The following is a 22,080-nucleotide window of genomic DNA, read 5'->3' as shown; positions in this document are numbered from 1 at the left end:
TTAATAGTTTCTTTACATTGAGTCATATTTTCATGTTTTTCTTAATCTCTTACTAATACCTTTTAAATTTGCAATTAACCTTTTTTTTTAATCCAAAGATCTGAAAATGTTCTTTCAGAGGTGTGTTGAAACAGGTTGACAGTAGCTAAACTTTTCTAAAGGTGTGACATGCAATATATTATATACAAAATATTATCAAGTCATTTATGAGATAAACCATAGAATAAATGAAATTTGACATTCAACATGTTTTGGGCATGTAAATCTTAGTAATTTGGAAATGCACTGTGTTATAATTATGCACTTACAGAATATGCTTCCTTCCAATAGATTTCCCATTTATAAGCCAACTAAGATGCCAAACCAATTAATGCTCTGCCTAATGCACAAACAATTGAAAATTTGATTCTTGCTGAAAGATCTATTTTTCTATCAATGTAGCAAAATGGGTTGAATTTTGACTATTTAGCAATTTCTTTTCTCCCACATATAGGGAAGCTGGAAGGAGAAAACAAGTTGTGCAACAGTAAGGCAGAATCAATCCAGGGAGTCGTGCAGGAACTACAGCTCAATTCTGGCAAGCTGGCCTAGACATAGTAGTAGTGCATTTCCACAATGGTTTTCATGATTTTACATTATCTCTGAATGATACCTGATGAAATGTCAAACCTAAAGTACAGCTGACAGCAAAGAGGCTGTCAAGTTATCGTCTTGATACAGCAGGCAGTTTTCAGCTTTTTCAGTAGGAAAAGCAAAATTTTTGGCAGGAGCTCAGCAGGTATTCCATGGTATCTTGTTCATTGCCTCAGAAAAAAAAAAATCACTTTACTTTCATTCTGTGTGCTTATAAAATATGCTATACAATAAACAGGATAGCGAGTAACTAATAGAAATGTATGAAAATGGTTGTGAATCTGCCTATTCCTGCGCAGCCTGGCAAGATGCTTTGAGCACAGAGGCTTGCCAAAGAAATAAATATGTAATCAGACCTGCCAACATTCACTCATTCAAAACTACATTCTTTCATACTGAATTCATTTTAAGGTTGTCAAGTTTTGCCCTCTAGGGATAAAGGACATTTACCGTGGATATTATGACACATTGACAAAAATCTCACTGCCATTCATTCCCTGGGGACCCTGAATTTGTGATTGAGGAAATGGTGTTTCATCTAATAGCCCACACAATGGCAATGTATTCATTTTGGAGTAATTCTGTTCATGTCCATATCTTGCTTTTAAAAACAATGCTCCCTTTCTGTGCCAAGAAAAGTGTCATCCACAGACCAGCATCTTAAGCACTAGCAGGTCGTTTTAAGTATTTTACTGTAGTCTAGGCTAACACAGGGAGGGTCAGAAAGTTTCTTTACCCTGCCCAACACCTTTGTGACAAGGTCTGTTCAGACCAATTTGTCAGATGGATGCTTTTGACAATCTGCCCTAATAAAAGCAACAATACCACTGAAGCCATCTATAAATCTCCAATAATAATTAAATTCAATTCCAAGAAAGGAACTCTATGAATGACCAATTTTTTGTTTGATTTTTGGTACAAGCTAATCCCCTATGTCTTCAAGTTAGTCTCTTAGAGAGTAGTTACATTTCTTACCACCTTTGCTGTTATCAACAAAAACTGATTTATATTTTCATACTTTATCCAGTGTTTTCAATACAAACACCATGGTTTTTGCATTCTTCCCAACCTCTGTGTTGTCAACACATCAAATCATGCAGTCCTACAAACACTTGCTTCCTAAGTGTTGGAAAGGTGCCTCCTAAATTAAAAAAACCATATGGTCCTGTCTTAAACTCAAAGGCCTACATTCATGATGAATACATACGACTGTTTTTCCAGTGGGATTTGCATGTGCAGCTTAGTGAAGTTCAGCAGGTTGTAGCACTTGGTACGACAGCTCAGGCTGCTCAGTAAATTATCCACCTTGTCTTATGATACAGCAGGCACAGCCTCAGTGTAGTATTATCTGTAATGCACACAAAACCCTTCTCTCTTACTTGTTTCACTTTATCTCTTCAGTAAAATGACCAGTGGGAAGAGTCCTATGTGAGTAGCCACTTATCTCCACAGGTTATCCCAGTCCAGTACACTTCATTCTGCACTGTCTGGTGGTCTCTGGTAAGGTTAGCGTGAACTCTTTTATCAGGTATACCTGGTCTGTCAGAAAATACTCCCGGACATATATAGAAGTCCCTGTGAGTTCTGCTTTCTGGGTGGAGCAAAATTCCCTCAGTCTAATGTCCTGTAAAGGATATTTGACTTTTGGTGAGTAAATCTGGCAGGGAAGAAGTCTGGGATGCCTCCTCCCAGCTCTACATAATGTTCAGAGCTTCTTCACAGATACAATAGCTTTTCAAATCTGTAGTGTGTAGGGTCTGCCATATAATCTACGTGTGAAGCTTCCCTGTCTTGTCATTAAGCTCATTAACCATTCCAATGGTTTCAGAAAGTTCCCGCCCAAGAACTTTGGATCTCATTAGTGGCTGATGACAATTCTCCAGATTCCCAGCATGCTCACCACCCTAGTATTCCTCTTGGCTCTTGGCTAGGCAGAGTTGTGTCACCCCCATCAAGCCCAGCTGTGCCTTCCCAACACAGAAAACCAGCAGGAAGCCACAGGTCAGGGCTGCTTGGAGTAGAGTTGAAAGAGCAGCATCTCTGTCAGCAGCCTTTTTAGCTACAGGCATCCCACACCCCCGTGCTTTGGGCATGGGAACTGACCACTGTGCCCTTCCTGAGCTCTGAATACAAGAAACAGATAAACTAAGAATTTATGAAGACTGTAGTCCACTACAGATGCTCATAACTGACAGGCTTGCACTTCTTTGCCTTACCCCAAATTTTGGCCAGAACAATTCTTAGACACTGCGTCCTCCTAGCAGATAGCTTGCTCTGCCAAGATAGCTTTGGCCAGCCCCTGCTAGAGCATAGCTTGCCACTGACATCCACTTACTCCATTTTGTTGACTTTTGCTGGAAATCTGCCTTCATGCACTTTTTAAACTTTTCTCTGGCCCCTCAGGCTATCATGGCTGCATTTTTGTGATATGTAGAGGATATGGAATCCATACAGACCATCAACAGGCACTTTAAACGTATGGTAGATCTCATATGTTAGAGCTGACATGTTAAGGACTCTGGACACAGTTGGCTTGTTACTATGCTGAGTAACTAGGTTTGGATTTATTTTGTTTTATCTTCTTTTCTTTATCTTTTTTCTACTCTCCCTTCACCTCATTCTTTGCTTCTGAAGGTTGTAATACATACACGTCAAACCCTTCACCTGTAAGTCAGCATCAGAAAGTATTTTACAAGAGTCTGAGACACCTTTCCTCATTTTGTCTGGTATCCCACATCTCCTAATACTCTGTCAGAAGCCTTAGAGCATTCCTCAGGTATAATAAAATCATTGCTTCCCAGCTCTCCCTCTCTTTATAATCCATTCATTAGCAGAGTTGTCAAGTTTAACAGATACTTCAATAAAGCTTCCACTTTTCAAAGACCTGAATTTCCAATTTCTCAATCTGAGTTTTAAAATGTCAATAAAGTTTCTTTGGATGAACTACAGTTCAACTCATTCCTTGAGTCTAGACTGTTACAAAAGGTGAAGGTAGTCATTTTGATCTCTGCTATTTAATGAACATCTTCCTTTCTTTCAAAACATATGGAATAGATTTTAGTACTTCGTATTGTCTTTTTTTTAAATTGAGACAGACTGCAGAAGTTGGGCAATATCCAGTAACACCAACATTGCTGCTGACTGCTTTATGGCTGTATCTGTTTGACCTCTCCTCAGGTACTTGTTCAAGCCATCTTTGATGCTGATGATACCTGGTTCTTCAGCACAGTTTCTGGTTGCTTCCCACACTTTGGCTTCAAACTTGTCCCAGGTGAGAACAAGCACCTGATGTGGCAGACTCTCTGATCACATTGCATTAGTGACATTTTGAATTACTTGGGACTCTTTCCGATACCTTAACTGTTTTTTACCTATGTGAAGTTTTTAATCTGCTTTCACCAAACTCTGTAAGGATTTGAAGCTGAACAGCATTGATCTGCTGGGTTTACCAGCAGGTTATTCTCAACCCAGTGCAGATGCTCCCTTTTACACTTTAAACACCAGGGCTAAATGTATTCAAATGCATTCCTAGACCATTATATTACCTGAGTTTAACAATCATTATACACACTGGAATGGGAACACACACACACACGTAGAGTTTCTTGCTAGGCTTGCTCTAACAAATTGCATTGGGTTGTTTCTGCCTTCCCCTCCCAAGGGTGCTCTGACTGACTCTGACTTTCAACGCTGGTACTCCAAAGATGGTTTGGCAACTGGTTTTTAGGTCTTAGGCAAATTACTGATTTCATTTGCCTAGCTGTTTCTCAAAGACAACTACACAGTTTTTATGTAACAACTCACTCCCTGCATCCGCAGATGGAAAAAACAGCACAGGCAAGAAAACAATCTTCCATATCGTGCAGTTTACATTCTCTCCCCAACTCCTATCAGATACTGCATTATTTAGGTAATAATCCTACCACAGATTTATGGTGAAATCACCATTAAGACAAGTTAAGATGAAAGCAAATACATTTGTTCATTTACACATGGAAAGCAGACAGCAATATTACTAAATGCAATGTTATGGGCACTAGAAAGGCAGGAAATTGTGCTTATTTCAAGATCACATCCAAAGGCCCTCCAGAACCTGTGACAGGCTGTAAATGCCTAATCCACGTAGCTTGGGTCTGAGGACATTTACAGAAGAGCACTTTGCACTAGAAAGCATGCTCGCTTTCGTAATTCATCTTCACTTTTGGTCCTTCCAAGCTTTCAGACAGCTTAAAATCATTCTTTAGCTCTGCCTCCTATTCTTTCTTAATTCAGTCAATAAGACATTTCTATCTTTTCCCCACCAGCTCGCTGGCTGCTCCCTTTTTCTTTTAAAGCGCTGGCATCCCCTGGGCACAGCCCAGCTGCAATGCCTACCCAGACAGGACACATTCGGCCAGCCTCTGCCTCAGGGCTGAACCCCAAACAGCTCATTAGGGTACCCCAAGGCAGAAAGCCCTCCACCAGCAACGTTCAAAGCCTCTCACCGTGCATGTTATGAACCTTATATCCCCTGTGAGCACACTGTTATTCAACAACATACTTGGGATTCGTGAATGTGGCGTACTATTGACGGTTGTTTGAGATTTGACATAGCTTTGACTAAATCATCTGAACGTGAAAATACACACAGAGGTACGTGAGGGGTACTGGACTCGTCTGAAGCACAGCTAGATGAGGACCCATATAAATGTATACGAAGCAGGCCAACACGCTGGATACTACAACTTTATGCCTTGCACCCGTATGTGCACCTGCCACGCGACCCTTAACGTGCCTCTATTCCACAAGTGTGCCGCGTGCTGGGTTCTCCCGCGTTGTGTGACCCCACGATGACTGTTACTCCACGCACACCTCAGCAAACTGCCGCTCGGAAAGCAGCTGAGACCGGGTTGAGTCACTGCCCTCGGTGCCTTTACCCGCCCTGTGAGGTAACACGCAAGGTCCCCCACGCCCCCAGCAGGGCTCCGATACCTGGGAGTCACAGACACCTCTCCCGCCGCCGCCCCAGCCGCCCTCGGGGTTGGGGGGGGAAGGAGCACGCAGGGGGCGGAGCAGCACGACGTCACCAAGCAGGAGAGGGAGACGGCGGCACCCCGCGAGGAGACGCCTTGCAATCTCCCGCGCTTTCCCTCCCTTCCCCCACTGCCCTGCCCCAGCTCGGCGTCCCGGCGCGGCCCCTCCCTTCCCGCACCGCCCGACCGCGCCTCTGACCAATCCCGCTGAGACTGCCAGAGCCGCCTACCAATGAGAGTGCCTTTTGGGGCGTTTCCCCGCCTCTGCCTCCCTCCTCCGGCCCGGAGGCGCACCAATGAGAAAAGAGGAGACAAACCCCCATTCAGGGACGGTTGTTCAGACGCTCTCTAGTACCCCCTCCTCGCCTCGAGTCTCCAGGACGTCACAGAGAAGGCAGGCCAATCGGGGGAGAGGTCTCGTGCGTCGCGGCCAATGGGAGCGCTCGAGAGCGCGGCTGGCGCGGCCGGCCCCAGGGGGGAGCCGGGAGCAGAGCGCGGAGGCTCCGCCCCCTTTCCCTCCGCTGGCGGCGAGGCCGGCTTTCCCCCTCCCCGCCTCCCTGTCCCCGCCCGGCCTCGCTCTCTTTCCCTTTCGCAGCAATGGCGGCGACGGTGGAGCAGGAGCAGCAGCAGTTCTACCTTCTCCTGGGCAACCTGCTCAGCCCAGACAATGCGGTCCGCAAGCAGGCCGAGGTAACGGGTCCGCCTCGCCCCGGCCCCGGGCGCCTAGCCGGCCTGTTAGACCTCCCAGACCTTGCCGGAGGGAGGCGGCGGCGAGGGGGGGGGCAGGGAGGCGGCGGCGGGGCCGGCCGAGCCCCACGTGTGAGCAGCGGCACCAGCTGCCGGCGGGGCGGCCCGGGCCTTTGCCCGCTGTCGGCGCCGGCTTTCCGAGGGGGAGCCGGGCGGTTGCGGCGTTTCTCCCCGGCCGGGTGTGGGGGCCGCTCCGGCCGTTGGCGAGGGCGAGGGCTCCGGCCGCTGGCGCGCGCCCGCGCGCGTGTGGGCGCGTGGGGTCTCACTCTCCCCGCCCCGGCGGCCCTGCGTGTCTGGCACCGCCTCGTGTCCGCGGGGCCCGCGTGGATCCCCCCGGGAGCTGTTTCTCCCCGTTGCCCGTGGCGAGACGGGGCTGACTACGCCCGGGCTGGCCGGCGTGACGGAGCGCGGCCCCAGTTCCTTTTGGGGAGGGGAGGCCGAGCCGGCCGCGGGTGGTGGAGCCGGCTCTCGCTGGCTCGGGAGCGGGGGAAGGGGGCCCCAAAGGAGGTCAGGGCGGGTGTCGGTCCTCGATGGGTGCGGGGCTCGGAGCGGCGTGATTGAAGTGCTCCGCAGGGCCCCGGGGGGATGGGGGGGTGGCTGCACTTGTAGCATCGCTTCTGCGCTCCCGAAGCGGCTCTCGCAGAGGGTCGGCGCCCCCCCCCCCCCCGCCTCCACCCGGGCACGCCGCCTGGGCCGGGGCAGGAGCGGGGCCGCAGCCGCCCCCCAGCCCGCCGAGTACCTCTTCTCTTTCCACACAGTAGTTTGGTTTTTAACTTCGGGATGGGCCGTGTATTCAAGTGTTTCATCATCTAAGAAATATTTCACTAAAAGAAGCGTTTTCAATATACTGAGTTTGTCTGCTATCAGCAAAAACTTTTCAGATGTGTTATTTCAGCTGAAATTCTTTGTGGTGGCTAAGCCACGTTAATTCTTTCTCTCTGTCATGCTTAAGACTCCATTGTCAAGCCTAGTGGGGAATCTCTCCCATTGAATTAAATACTAGCATCTAGGTTTAGCATGAATTCCGACTGCATGGCTGCATTGGGTCTTTTATCGCTCTCATCACTTCAGCGGTCAGCAGAGTTCAGCGCATTGTTTGGTGAAGAATAAAAAGTATTATTGTTCCTGATGCTGCAGTGGAAATTCCTAAAATATAATTTGGAAATGAGAAGGAGGGGGAACGTATTTTTAGAAAGCTAGCAAAGTTCACTATTGATTACCACAGACACTTTCTAGAGAAGCAACAAGAATTATTCCCACATTCCTGAACACAGAGGTGGAATGGAGGCCATTCCCCAGGAGCTGAATTTCTTTCTTTTCTCAACTCCCTGTATGTAACATAAGAACACTTCTCACAACTTTTTGAACTTTATTAAAATTGTAACAAAGCAGTTTATTGGACAGCTGTGTCATAATACTTGTGAAATAAAACATTCTTGGAAAAGAAGTCTAAAACTTAGATTCTTACAACTGCCATATTCTGTCAGAAACTGGCTTGGAACCGAGTTGGAGGTTTTTTAATCTTCTTAGATACATATGCACTATGGTCAATCAGAATAAGAAACCTTAATTGTCATGATAGATTACCGAGCTTTTCAAGTCCATTAGTTTCATGTACAAATACAAGCGAGTAGTATAATTTTTACTTGTTTAACTGCACTGAATCTGGCATCGATTTCTGCATATTTGCAAGGTGTATTGCAAGTATTTTTATGGTTTAGGATCATTCAGAGTGGAAGGGTCCTCAGGAGGTCTGTAGTATACTCTCCTGCTCAAAGCAGTGTCAGCTATCGGGTCAGACCAGGTCACTCAGGGCTTTGTCCCGTTGAGTCTTGAAAGCCTCCAAGAATAGAGACTGCACAAGCTCTCTAGGCAACCCGCTCCTGCTCCACTGTCCTCATTAGAGCAAAGAGGTCTGAACCTCTATCTAGTCTGAAACTCCTTTTTTTTTTTCTTTTTTTCCTTTTTTTCCCTTTTTTCTTCTTTTTTTTTTTTTTTTTTCCCAATTTATGCCTGTTGTCTCTCATTCTTCCACCATGCATGGCTGTGAAGAACCCAGCTCGGTCTTCTTCATGGTGGGGTAATGAGCTTGTACCTAGAAACACGAATCTGTGTCTCTACAGTAGCTAGATTGACCTTTTTTTTTTTTTTAAGTTCTCTATTTCTGGAAGTAAGATTTCTTTGGATGAAAGTATTGCATAGGCTTTAAAATATCTGCTTACTGAAATCATACAGGACTCGTGTTTGATCTTAAACATCTGCATAGTTCCATCAGTTTTTTTAAAGCGTACTTACTATTGGAAGTCAATATTGAATGCTATAGGGATTCAAATAACTGCAGGTCGATTGAATAGCAGGTTTTCATTTGTGCCCAATGAAAACCAGTGGGAATGAGAAATGGATAGACAGGGAACTGAAGACGACAGAATTGGGTTATTTCTAATAGGTCTGATCATTGAAATTAGGATGAAGGGTGTTATGTTGAAGACTAGACTTGATGAAGATGTAGAGTCATACACTGGGTGGGGGGTGTAGTGAAAGCTGTAAAAAACAGAAGGAGGGGGAGGAAAGTAATCACCTAAAACCTGTTTTTATTTAAGTATTTATGTATATGGATCTATGTATGTATTAGCACACTCATAACTTCTTCTGACCAATTTGCTGAAACCTGGTTCATTCATTTTTATCTCCCATTGAAAATTACTGGAATATTGTCTGTTGACTATAAAAGCCTGTCTTTCTCTTATTTGTGTGTCTGTCTTCTGATAGAGAAGCTCTGATTTACTTTGTCTTGGTGATTTTGTGCTGTTTTTTAGAATATATTTCTCAGGTTTGGAAAACCTTGAGTACTAAGTGTAAATAATAGTGTAAATAATAGATTTTATTGTGTGTGTTCTGAAAGTTAGACATGCTGTGTGAGAAATGTGTACCTCTGGATAAGGTAGCTGGAGAACTAATCATGAACTAAACGAATACAGTGAAGATGTAGCAGGATCCAGGTACGTAGTTAGGGCGTAGCGAAGGCTGGTGGTAAGATGAGTGGAGCCAGCAAAGTGCTCCTCCACCAGCACAGGGGAAGGCTCTGGGTTTGGCCATACATTCCTCTTGCCTACCTTGCCCTGGTGCTCTTTAGCATCCTCTGAATCCCATTTACTGAATGGACAGAACTATGCCAGTGAACAACTGGATAGGTTGCTGCCATTTCTAGTGAGTTTAAAGAACTCAAAATAAAATTTCATTACTATCAGAATTGGCATGACGAAAGCCAGCTTTTACAGTGTCCATGAAAGTATAGCTTCAGGTCCGTGCTGGCCCCGTGTGTAGGGAACCTTCTTGTTTTGGTATTTGTCTTTATATTTGTAGATAACAGTACAGTGTAAATAATCATTCATGGAAATGGTTAATCTGAGAAGACTTGCTATTCTGACCCTAAACCTCATTTAATTTTGCATTCTCCGTGAAATGATTATATTAAATGTGGGGATTCATTGGGGATTCAGAGTCTCATTGACTGTGAGCATATATTAGCAACTAGAGAAAATATGAAGTAAGAATTGACTCTGTGAACAAGGTCTACCAGGAAACAGATACAGAAAGTAGGGGAAGATTGTGTCTAATAGAAAATGTGTGATGGGGAAGCTAGTTTATTGAAAATAGCAGGTATACTGTCAAGGTGTGTAAATTTGCTAGAGAATTAGAAAGAGCTGCTGCAACGGAAAGAATGGGAAGTAGGCAGGCAGGGAACTGATCGAAATGAACCTGGCCTTTGTGTAGTAGGCTTGTTCCTTGAGTTCAGTGTGGGATAGTGAATATCTGGAAAGGGCAGAGTAATTTATCTTCAAGATTGTGTCCACAGAAATAGCTATCCCAGAGTTAGTAAGTGTAGAACTATTTCTGAATGTTTCAGATGGTTGCTCTTCAGCTTATAATTCCCCTGCTATTACCTGCATAGGTTTAGTATATTAGAAACAAGCATTTATAGTTTTAAAATGCTCATGTACACCATGTTTTGGATAACAGAAGTTATTTTGCTGTGTGCTCATTCTAGCTTCCAAGTATCAATCTAATTTAAAAAGCCATAGTGAATGAACTGCATACCAGAAGCGTGTAAGACAACTTAACTGAACTTCTCAGTAAACTTCCCGTTTTATTAAGAGGGTTTCCCTAAGAGGGAGACTAAATAGTCTCTCTTTCTAAAATTCAGACAGGAGTTTAAAAATGAAAAGTTCTTATTCAAAACATGTAGTTGAGATGTGCAACTGCCACATGACATTGTAAAGGCCATAAAAAGTTCAGATAAAGAACTGTACAAATTTTTGGACTATACATTTGACAGTGGTTATTAACCTGTTGGTCATAGTTCAGTCTCAAGCTTCCAAAGTTCTTAATCCTTTGATGTGATAGAAGCTATGATGGATTCCCAGGAGGATACTTGTTCCATATATGTTGTATTTCCAGGAGGATACGTGTTCTGTTTATGTTGTATTTCTTAATTTGTCTTGTAAGTGGCCAGTAGTGCATATGTAGATCATTCCAATATGGCAGGTCTTATCAGGTAACTGAGACTTTACTCATGATTTTGAAACAGGTCAGAAATTTTTATTTTGATAGGTTTAATTTTTTTGCTATGTTATTTTCTATTAACTGGATGGATACTGAAGTTATTTTAAAAGGAAAGACAATTCATATTAATGCTTAACACATGCTTTCTCGTAATTGCTTACAATAAGTTGCATCCTTTTTTATGCAGGAGACCTATGAGAATATTCCAGGTCAATCCAAGATCACCTTCCTCCTACAAGCAATCAGGAATACTGCTGCTGCTGAGGAGGTATGTCTCAATTATCTTTGAATTCTGCTGATTTTCAAAGGAAGTTGGAGGAGAGGGGAAGAAATCAGTGCCGGTCATTTTGGGATAAATGAACAAGTGGGTCATTTACTGAATCATCTTAATTTACTGCAGATTTGTAGAGGGACCACTAATCTAGTTTGTTGCATGTCAAGTTCACTAACTGAAACATTTTGATGTAGGATATTTAGTTTCAAAGGTAGTCTTTCATAAGTGACAGCTTAGTTCTCCATTGTTTTCTGGTTGTGTGTTTTGCTTAATGAATGGGTTCTATCCTTGAAATGTGTAACTAATATATGACTGTTACTGTGATGTTCTTTCAAGTTACAGTTGAGAAATGCTTTCCATTTTGGGGTCCTGTGTCTTAATGTGTTAAACTTACGTACCATCTAAACTTCTTGTGTTTGTCAAATCGGAATTGGGGGGAGATAGGTAGCAGTTGTTTTGCATGTTTTATTCAGATGGCTTTTGTATTTTGTCTTATTTAGGGAGGATATGGTCATTAAGTCATCTAGCAGGGTTGTAGAATGAATGGAGAACAGTCTAAGCACTATATAAAACTTCTCTGTGAGCAGACAGTAAGTGTGCCTTTTAATTATTCCTTAATTTTGTAAAGGCTCACACACTTTAGCAGTCAGGTATAGTATTTATTGGTAAAACTATTATTCACTTGGATATGCAGAGTGAGGAACTACTAAGCTTTCAAGGTACTACAAACTTCAGAGTCACTTAAAAGTAAAAACATTTGACTCGTTCAGTAAAACTCTAGATTTGAAAAATGGAAGGATGTAGCATGTAGAATTTCTGAACAATATAAGGAGAGTATAAGTGTGCTGTTTTGCTGTGCATAATGATCTCTTCTGGTAGATTGTATTCAGTTTAGAGGTAGATGCTATTTGTGCTTTTTAATGCTAAGTAAGTATCAACTTACTAATACTGATGCTTATCTACTTACAAAGCAGTGTTCTTCTGACGGAATCCTTCAATATTATACTAGCAACTGGTTGCATAAGAGTTGTGTAGTTTTCCCTCCTGCCCCTCTGAGATGTTTCAAATGATAGAAAGCTGTAGAGCAGTCTCTCCTGTATTTAAATTTGCCATGGAAAATAAGATCTACTGCTGCTCCTTTTTTCATCAGAATAGTATCATATATAATAATCAGAATAAGCAGATAACACTAGACCTAGAAGTCATAGCTGCATTGCACATGCTTCTGGTTTGAATACATTTGATAAGTTTGAGTTGACAACTACAAAGTCATGCTTGTGTAAGTAAATACTCGTTCCTTGTATTTACTGATTTTATTCCCTTCACATTAGTTAAGGAAATAGCCCAGTCTAAAACTTGTTCAGAATCTTGCCAATGACTTGGCTTCCAACTTACTCAAGTGCAAATAAACTTTTCACCTGTAGAAGATACTCTTACCAAAGACATCAGTGATTAACATTTGTAGAATAACTTAACATTTATCTCCACCAATGGATAAATCAAAGAAAGGTTTAAATGTTAGCTCATAACTTAAGTAGACGTTAGGTGCTGGACTCAAAAAAATCAGATTAATAAAACTTGCAAACAGCCTCTCTTCCCTGTAAATCCAAATACATAGTAGCCTAATTAGAGCCTAAGTAAAGACATCCCCATGCTTGATCTAAACATTGCATATAAATATGCAGGGAAGTGTTCTGTGCGTGTTCAGTATGGTGCTGCTATCAACAGCTAGGCATTTTGTGTCTGCATATGTTTTATGTAGATCCAAATCTGGGATAGAATAGTGCGTATGTCACTACTGGATACGGCTTTGGGCCTAGCGTATGTCCTCTGAGCATGTTGAATGTACTGGCACCACTGAACACAGGCTGCTGGAAGAAGCCATAGAACTTTAAAGATCCCTTGCCCAGGCTATGGGAAAGCTAGGTTTGGATCCCTCTTCATCCTGAAGCCTCTGTATTGTTTTACCCCCTTCCAGGAAAATAGACTGAAGAAAATACTCCATCCTGTTTGCAGGAGCTGGGTTGCTGTGTTGTAGAGGGTACATGATTCACAGGACTATTTAGACAGCAGTTGGGGGAATCCTGACTCTGCAACCTAGGAACTTTGGCATTTAAATGGAGAAATGGGAATTCAGATCCTGCTCCCAGGACCCTTTGCATTTGACATGGAAAAAAACATTAAGCTAGATCAGAAATAACTCTTTTTAAAAACAAACTGTATAACATGTTTTCTCCTAACCAAATGCCTAAGCTGTGGAAATAATCACCTTTTCCCTCTGTTCTCGTTTCATACTCTCCTGATAGCAGAGTAACACTGTTCACAGAAGTGGAGGGAAACATCTGACTTAGCAGTTAGAACACTTATGTGCTACATGATATGTGAGTTTGTACACCTCAGGCTGAGGAGAGGCTTGAACCCAGGTCTCCAACTCCCTGACTGTGTAGTCTCACTGTTTGGAAGTTAGGACTCTACTTCTTCCTATGCAACTGCATTTTAAAGGGTTGAACATAAAGGTGGTATATATTCACAATTTGATGATTTTTATTCTCAGGATGTGTCTCAGGTGTTAGAAGCTGTTCCTTTGCAGCTGAATCTTAGAGAGAAACACAAGTTCTACATTTTCTCCTGCATTTGTTTTCTTCCTGGTTAACTCTAGATTGGCAGTTGTCAATTGTGTCCTAATTTACAGTTGACTAATTTTGAGCCCTGTGAATTGCAATAACAAATGCTGCGTAAAACTGTGTTTCTGCTGTATTCACAGTCCTCTAAGACGGCTCTGACCTTTCCCTTCCCCCTCTCCATATTGGCACATGAAGGGGTTGCATTTCTTGGTCTGAAAACTACTGCTGTGGGCAGCTTCCTGTTCAGCATTTGGAGAGGAAGGCAGGCAGCCCATGGACTTCTGACGCACCACAGTTCGGCCTTTGAGTTGTATGCAGATCTTAGGCACTGCGTGCTTTGAATTCCACATTGGGCTGGATCCCCAAATGAGGTTGTGCAAGTCCATCTTTGGACCATGTCCTAAATATTGATTGCTTCCATCCATGCATGTTTTCCTCCTTGAGCATGTAAAAGAAATAGTGAAACAAAAGTAAAAATCATTGTGACTCTGCTACACGAGATGGTCAGTCTTTTTCTTACAAAATGTGTAGGATTACCTGGACGCTTTGAATGCCATTGGAGAATATGGTATCCCAGATTTCTGTTCGTAAGTTTTCTGCTGCAAGTTGGTTTTCTTCTTGTGCCTTGGTTCCATCATCTGTAAAATCCTACAACATTTTTAAAGCACTGTAAATTCTGTTAAGAAGTGGTATGTTGAAATTTGAGTATTATGACTACTTTTTATGTTAATACCTTTGACGTTCCAGTTGTATGTGAACACCTCAGTAATTTAGACATGCAGAAGAATCCAGTGCTAGGAGAGAATTCTGCTTTTTTATGCTTCGTTGGTAGATGGAAGTTGTTCTTTGGGGATGTACACTTCATGTTGTTCCTGTTCTCATTAAAAGCTACAGCCGTTAAATTGCAGGATTTTAAAATGCTTGTTTGGCTACATATCTTGTAATACTTAAATGTAAAAGAGGCTTTGGTGTGTGTGAAAAATAGGTACTTTCTTCCTTAAAGCAGAAGAAACAGCCCCAGAGCTGCCATTAATCCAGCCATGTTTGTCATAATTAAATTGACAATGGTAATTTTCATATATAGGCGGATATCTGCTGAGGAAGATATGCCATGTATTATTAGAAGTCAATTGCTGCTTTGTCATGCCTTCAAACATTTGAATTTGCTTTAGGGAATTTGGGAAATTTTTTTCTAAGGTAGTAACAATAACCAGGAGCTAATTCATGTAGTGCTGATCTTGTGCCTTTCTGTATGCCTTGTTACTTGTGATTTTTACTTTGCAATTAGTCTGTGTTTGTCAGTCTTCTAATATTTTAAATTAAACTCTTCAGAGTGGAAATTCTTATCTTTGAGACTGCATGCTTTATGAAAACAAGCTCTATACCCTATCTGGCCACCTATTATTACTTCAGGAAAGGAACGAAGATAATGTGAGTGCAATCATTATCAGATGTCAGAGAATATGCACAGAAACACAATGCCCTGAGTAAGGGAAGACATTGCATCAGAGTTTGTGCCTTGTTTAGTCCCAGCAAACTTGCTCCCCAGTCAAGGTTTCTTGTATGTAAGTTAACCATACTAATGAGGAGAAATTTAATCTTTCACAGTATTGGTGCTTCTAGGAATGGGAGAAGGAAAGATGCCATTATATTGTGGTGCCATTACATTGTGGTACCATTAAAGTTTTTGGACACATTGTTAATGGGGTTTCCAGAGGCAGTGGGGAAAGAATCTTTCTCTTTCCTAACTCACTCACGTTCCCCATGTGATGACCTGTTGCTAGAGAACCTTGATTTATGATGGGAGCTACAGCACAGGTGGGCACTGTGACCCTCTTTGTTCACCTGCTGTCTTCCTTAGATCTACTAGGGAAGATCTACTAATCCTACATATGGCTTTGGTCCACTCTGGAGCTGTTGAGGAGGATGAGATAGGAATGATCGGGAGTAAGGTCCAATTCTAGTCCTTCCCTTCTGCTAGTCTAGAGACAAACTGTGTGCACTACTCTTCAGCTGTATAGGCAAGAGCTGGATAGATTGGAACAAGGCATGGTGAATCTGGAGGCTGCAGAACATAACAAGAATGGTGTCTTGGGTGATGTTCTAGGAATACTCGATTTTTACAGGGTATGTTAGAAGTTGAGACTTTGAAGCAGTTTGTGTTTCTCATCTATAGGTTATGCTATAGCAATATAGTTGAGAGATCTTTTGGAAATTGGACTTTATTAGTTATGCTGCTCATTGAACATTTTTTAATTCCAAAGGCTGTTATAAATGAAACTGGTTTTTATTCAAATACACATTAAATAAGAATATCTTAGGAAAAAAAATTGAGCGCATGTTGCATTGAATTATTTTTTGATGAGGATTTAACATCTGTAAGGTTTTGTTCCATGTGTTATACTTTGGAAGTTTGGGGAGTGGTTTGTCCTTCTAGAAACGCTGGTTAGTGAGCATCCTATTTATTAAATTATTCAGAGTGCATCATGTGTCGTTTGCCTTTACTGCATGTGTTGGTCTATTCATTTTGAATTACTCAGCCATGTTTTTTCTTCTAGTTCTTGTATAATTGTAAATAAATACAGCTATGTAAATGATACTGTTGTAAAATTGCTGTATGCAAGCAGGAAACATAGAAGATTGTAATATGTGGTATTGAGGTTCCTATCCTCAAATTCAAGTTTAAAGAAAAATGTTTCATCATAGTTCTGCAAAAAGCTGAAAGGTTTGGGGTTTTTTTTTGGGGGGGTGTGTGTGTGTTTGTTTTGTTGTTGTTTATTTTGTCCAGAGTAGAGTTTTATTTGCTAAAATCTAACTCTAGGTTCCTGAATCTTTAGCATTAAGTTTGATTGTTTGAGAAAGTGAAGGAAGGTTTAGAGGTTAAATGTCCAACAAAGTTGTCCCGTTAAGTCACCTGTTAATCCAAAACAAACCATCTGGACTGTAATTATCCTAGTGGGCCATGTAAAATAGAAAGATGACATGTTTTAAGCATCTTTCAATAATGCAGCTAAGTTCTTAACTTGCCACAAAATATGTCCAAGGTTCAGCTCCAGGAAAAAAAAAACCTGAATACCTCAGTGGATTTCATGATTATTTCTTTGAAGAGCTATAATTGTCAGAAACATTGTTGTAAGCTGATGTACTATGTTTTTACTTACTATCATAATTGTCATCTGTTGCTTGAGAGATATTCCATTCACCAAACGAGTCTACGCAGTGAAAACTGATCGTTTTGGAAGCATGATGTCAGTTGTCTTTCCTCATAAGAACATGGTATCATATCTAAACACTTTAACATACATAATTTCTTATTCAATAGGCTAGACAAATGGCAGCTGTCCTTCTGCGACGTCTTTTGTCTTCTGCTTTTGAAGAAGTTTATCCAGCTCTTTCACCTGATGATCAGACCTCTATCAAAAGTGGATTGCTCTTGATTATTCAGTTGGAAACACAGTCCAGTATGAGGAAAAAAATCTGTGACATCGTTGCTGAATTGGCCAGGAACTTAATAGGTACTTTATATAAGCTGATATTGTAGTAAAATGTTTATGTATTGATAGTAGTTGTATTTTTATCTCTTGTTCTCTAGTCTCTTGTAGACGTTTGCACATGATATACTAACTGATCTCGTGGTTTAAAAGAAAACCTAATATTTGTTTACATTATGCTTGATCAGATAAAAATAAGATTCCTTAACTTTTCTTTTTAAATTACTTGAGTTTAAGTGAGATTGTATTAAGGTTTAGAAATCCAATTTTGTTTAAATTCTTGTGAATGTTATGCTGAACATCTGCATCAGTTTCTTTTTTGAGTGCTGTTATATAACAGTAGAGATCGTTATCTGTTTCTGAGTGCCTTTAGATTTAACATTTCAGCCATATTTTACACTGACTTGGACACATCTTCAGATCAGTTTTTTTGAAATAAATTTTAGTAGTGATGACTGGTTGCCCTGCACAACTGAGATCTAACCATGCTTATCCTACAACTTTGTTGTGTTTAATCTAGATGAAGATGGCAACAACCAGTGGCCAGAAGTTCTGAAATTCTTATTTGACTCTGTCAGCTCTCAGAATGTGGGCCTGCGTGAGGCTGCTCTACATATTTTCTGGTAAGCTTTCAGACTTTGCTACGTTTTTGCAGGTTAGCCAACCCATGTCTGTAAAAATGTAAGAAAAACTGTCATAACTTGATTAACAAGCAATCATATACATTTCATTTATTCTGTTGTATTGTGGTTTACTTAACTCTTACATGTACAGTTAAAAATCTGTAGTTTAAGCAATGGGTAGGTTTAAAATAATAGTTAAGGTTAAACTATGTGAATTTTTATGAATGTTTTGGTCTTTTCTTATTCTTAGGAATTTTCCTGGGATTTTTGGGAATCAGCAGCAACACTATTTGGAGGTCATTAAGAGAATGCTGGTTCAGTGTATGCAAGATCAAGAGCATCCATCAGTAAGGCCTTTATGATCTTTTTTTTTAATATGCCCTGAGCATAAAAACTTAGTGTAGTACTCACCAACATAAAGGTTAAACCGTAGATTCCAACCAGAGAGTTGCATCACCTGAAACTGATGCACGTCTGGAGTTTTGACTATGTCTACTGCAAAACAAAAGGGTCAAACTTTATCATGGTCCTAAAGCTGACTGGCTGGCTCATATGTGCACTGCTTAGGCCCAGACTCTTCCCAAGTAGTTATGCTTGGAGAAATTTAGTTGTAGTGACCCAAAGCAGAGCCAGGGGTTTTAGCCAGCAGCACAAGGGGTCAGAAACTCCTTGTTAAGCTATCCTGGCCCTTGTGTTTAACAGTATAGATACATAGCATCTTTACACATAGTAGTATCTGTACACAGTACGTCTCAGAACTCTGAATGTATGACAGTTCCTTGAACTGTTTGTTTATGCTTTGCTGTAAGGGCATGTTAGCAAGCTTTGCTTTTCTGGAAGGCTTCAGACTTATTGATTTGTGCAGAGAATTGTACTTTGAAAATGTTTCTCTTGTGGAAAATGCTGGGCAAGGATGGGAAACCCCGCTGTGGTATATGGGTTCAGTTTGCTGCTCCCCCATGGATTACTTTTTCTGACCTTTGAAAGTCAACTGAGTAACATTTTCTAAAGTACCACAAGTCATGCCTTTAAAGAAGCATGTTTTAAACACTTAGATCATGCTTCTTGAAAAATGACACTTGAACACTTGCATACACATTGGAAATTGGGATGGAAGTTGAAAACAATAGGGGTTTTTTTCTTTCTTCTTTCATTAAAAAAAACCAACAACCCAAAACAAAAAAAAGCAAACAAAAAGAAAACTAGAGAATACTTGCCACCTCGTAATATGATAAACTTTTTTGTATCCTGGAGGACATAGATGCTGAAGATCTTCGTTATCACTTTCCCTTAACTTGAAGTAAGATGTAAAAGCTCATGTTAAAAACTAATTGCTATATCTGTTAGGAAAATGTAAAAGGGAAACGATAATACAAAATATAGTCTCATAGTAGGCCTAATGTTAAAATAAAGGCACATTGCATTACCAGTTCTTCATGTTTCTTTCTCCAATCTTGCCTGTCTTCTAGATCAAGACACTGTCTGCTAGAGCTGCAGCTGCATTTGTGCTTGCTAATGAGCACAATCTTCCCCTGCTTAAACATTTTGCAGACTTGCTACCTGGAATCTTGCAGGTAAGAAACCACACAAGAAATGGTTAATGTGCCATTACTGTTGATATAGACTATATACAAATGTAAATTATTGGTCTGCAACTTTGTGTAGCATATGAATTATTGCTGGGACCTGGATTAACTATATCTTAGTTAGCCTGACATCAGTCACCAGCAAGATACAGTGGAAACTCATAAGGAATTATGTAAACACAAGCTAATTGATAGGGTTTTAAGGAAAATAGTTCAATGCTTATTAATTTATACAGTGTTACCTAGATAAAGGAGTTAAAATTTTTTGTAAGGTATTTAACTCAAAATCATACAGCTTTTAAATTAACCATGGTATTGAAATATATTTTAAATATGGGCTACCCTGAGATTTCAAGGGTAATTTGTTGACCCATGATATCCTGCATCTTTTCAGTTTAGAGGAAAACACAGAATTATTTTGAACAAAGATTCCCAGAGTAACAACAGCAGTGTGGACAAAGGATCTTTATTGTTTGATAAATTAGTAACTTGCAAACAGAATGCCTTTTTAAGCATCATATAATTACTGAGTCTGGATTAGATCTCTCTTAGGATGGATGAATTTGAGCAAAAGTTGGAATTCTAATAGAAGGTTGTTTACTTTTGGGGGGGTAGCCTATTGTAAACCAAACCAGAAACAGAAATGGTTTGAGCTCTGAAGGACGACAATTTCCCAGTACAGTTCCCTTTCTATATTAAGAAAAAAGTGGAAAAAACTAAGTACCTGTGATAACAGTGGTAGTGAACTCTCGGTGATTTTAAATTAGACTAAATTTAGGTTAAAGGCTGACTTCTTGCTACAGTCAGTACAGCAGGTTCTTGTTGACAGTGTAAGCTATAAACCTTGTCGGTGTATGCTTTGTGGCAAGCTGAAGAAAAATTGTGCCAAGTTTACTGGCTTCTGCAACTGATGGGATTCTGCTTGATCTTAAATGGAAACTCAGAGGAATTTATTAAAATCAACTGAACTTGAAAATGGGCTCTAGTGTGTTCAAGATAAGTATTTTGATATTGAATGCACTATTTATTGGTTAGTCCTTGTCTGAGACTTTGGCAATGACAATTGTATTGTTCAAAAATTGTAACTGTCTGAGAGGACCTTGGCTACTGAGTACAGTTTGAGTGGGAGTGAGGCAGGATTTATGGTGGGCATGCTATTCGACTTGATGTTTGGCAATTAAATACTACGCTGTTTTTAGACTTCAGACTAATAGCCCACTTTGTGTGATATAAGTTTCAACACTGCTATTTTAGGCTATAAAAATACACGTACTTGGCTTGTGTTTTCAAGCTTTATTTTGCAAATATAGAGCACAGAACTATGCTATGAAATCTGTCTTTTTAAAGTACTTATTGCGAGAAGGACTACATTTTCTGGCTGTGGTAACACAAGATGGATATGAAGATCTGAGTTTATAAATAGGAGATGGGATGTGTTAGAATAGTGGTGAGTGACCTTTGGAGACAGTTGGATACTTTTTTTGTTGCTGTTGAAGTTCATTTTGTTGAAATATGGGCATGGTAAAGCTAAAAATAAAATTCTGACTTAACAATTCAGTCCTTTCAGTACAATTTCTATAACGGTTATGCTGGAAGTTGAACTTTCAGAGCTAGTAGTTGAAACTTGTATCCAGATTTATCTTGCAGTGGAGGTAAAAGCAGCTGGAACTTCAACTGTCTTCTGTGGTTGTTGGTGTTCAATACTATAGAAAAGTGTCTCTGCCTTTTAGGGCTCACTCTGCACTTTGAACACCTTTTTTCAGAAACCTAGTCTTGCTTTAAAAAAAACTGTCAAAGTTGCAATGGGTATAAAATACAGAGTTTTACAGAAACTTCCAGAAAATTACATTATCCTTTGCCAGAATCAGAGGATGAGTGGTAACTATTAGTCCAAAAGGCCTTAACCAAGATAGATTTTATTTTTTTTATTCTCCCCCCCTCCCCCGAACATTTCTGATACTAGAAGATGCTGCTTCTGTGTTAAAAGTGTGGGCTGTTTGAGTGGCATTATTAGAAGTGTGGGCTTCTAGACTTAAGTATTAAAAAGCGTCTAAACTATTCACTTTAAAAAAACGTTTCTACATTAGGAAGACATCAAATACTTTGTTAATGAAAATTCCTTTCAAAACCCCAAAAGTGTGTTTAAAGACTGTTTTTTCTTTGGAGGTTTGGGTTTTCGTGTCCTACTTCTAGAAGAGTGTTAACACCATTGAATAACAGTGTGTTGTTTTGGTACTAGAGTATCAACCTGGTCAGTTAAAAGTAAGTTTAAAATTACTTTTCAGAATGTAGCAGTGGGTTAGGAAAGATACTTGTAAAAAGCTTGATTTCTTTTTCTCTTTACTGTGTCCTGTGACTGAAGGCTGAAAGGTCTGCTTTGCTTTGGTGGCTGTCTAGAGTTGTCTGGAAAAAAATAAATTATTTAATCTTGAGATTCCTGGTGTTTGTACACTTAAGCTATTCAAAGCTGTTCTTGCGTAACGGGAAAAAAGGAGTTAGACTCATTTCCCTTCTTTTGGGCAGAATT

The 22,080-nt window shown here is 40.6% G+C and overlaps 1 protein-coding gene across 1 annotated transcript in view; it reads left to right on the top strand.

Annotated features, from left to right (window-relative positions):
* The first annotated feature begins 6,138 nt into the window (after positions 1-6,138).
* Positions 6,139-22,080, top strand: part of IPO5 (importin 5) — a 46,867-nt gene continuing 30,925 nt past the window's right edge. The window contains exons 1-6 of the mRNA XM_054840332.1: positions 6,139-6,335; positions 11,143-11,223; positions 17,176-17,368; positions 17,865-17,967; positions 18,218-18,314; positions 19,437-19,541. Coding sequence (XP_054696307.1) covers positions 6,243-6,335; positions 11,143-11,223; positions 17,176-17,368; positions 17,865-17,967; positions 18,218-18,314; positions 19,437-19,541 — 672 coding nt within the window. The 5' untranslated portion in view covers positions 6,139-6,242. The remainder of the gene's footprint in view (positions 6,336-11,142; positions 11,224-17,175; positions 17,369-17,864; positions 17,968-18,217; positions 18,315-19,436; positions 19,542-22,080) is intronic.

Source organism: Grus americana, chromosome 1, assembly GCF_028858705.1.
Source record: "Grus americana isolate bGruAme1 chromosome 1, bGruAme1.mat, whole genome shotgun sequence".
NCBI lineage: Eukaryota > Metazoa > Chordata > Aves > Gruiformes > Gruidae > Grus > Grus americana.
The sequence above is the reverse complement of the archived record's forward strand: the minus strand, read 5'-3'. Positions and strand labels throughout refer to the sequence as shown.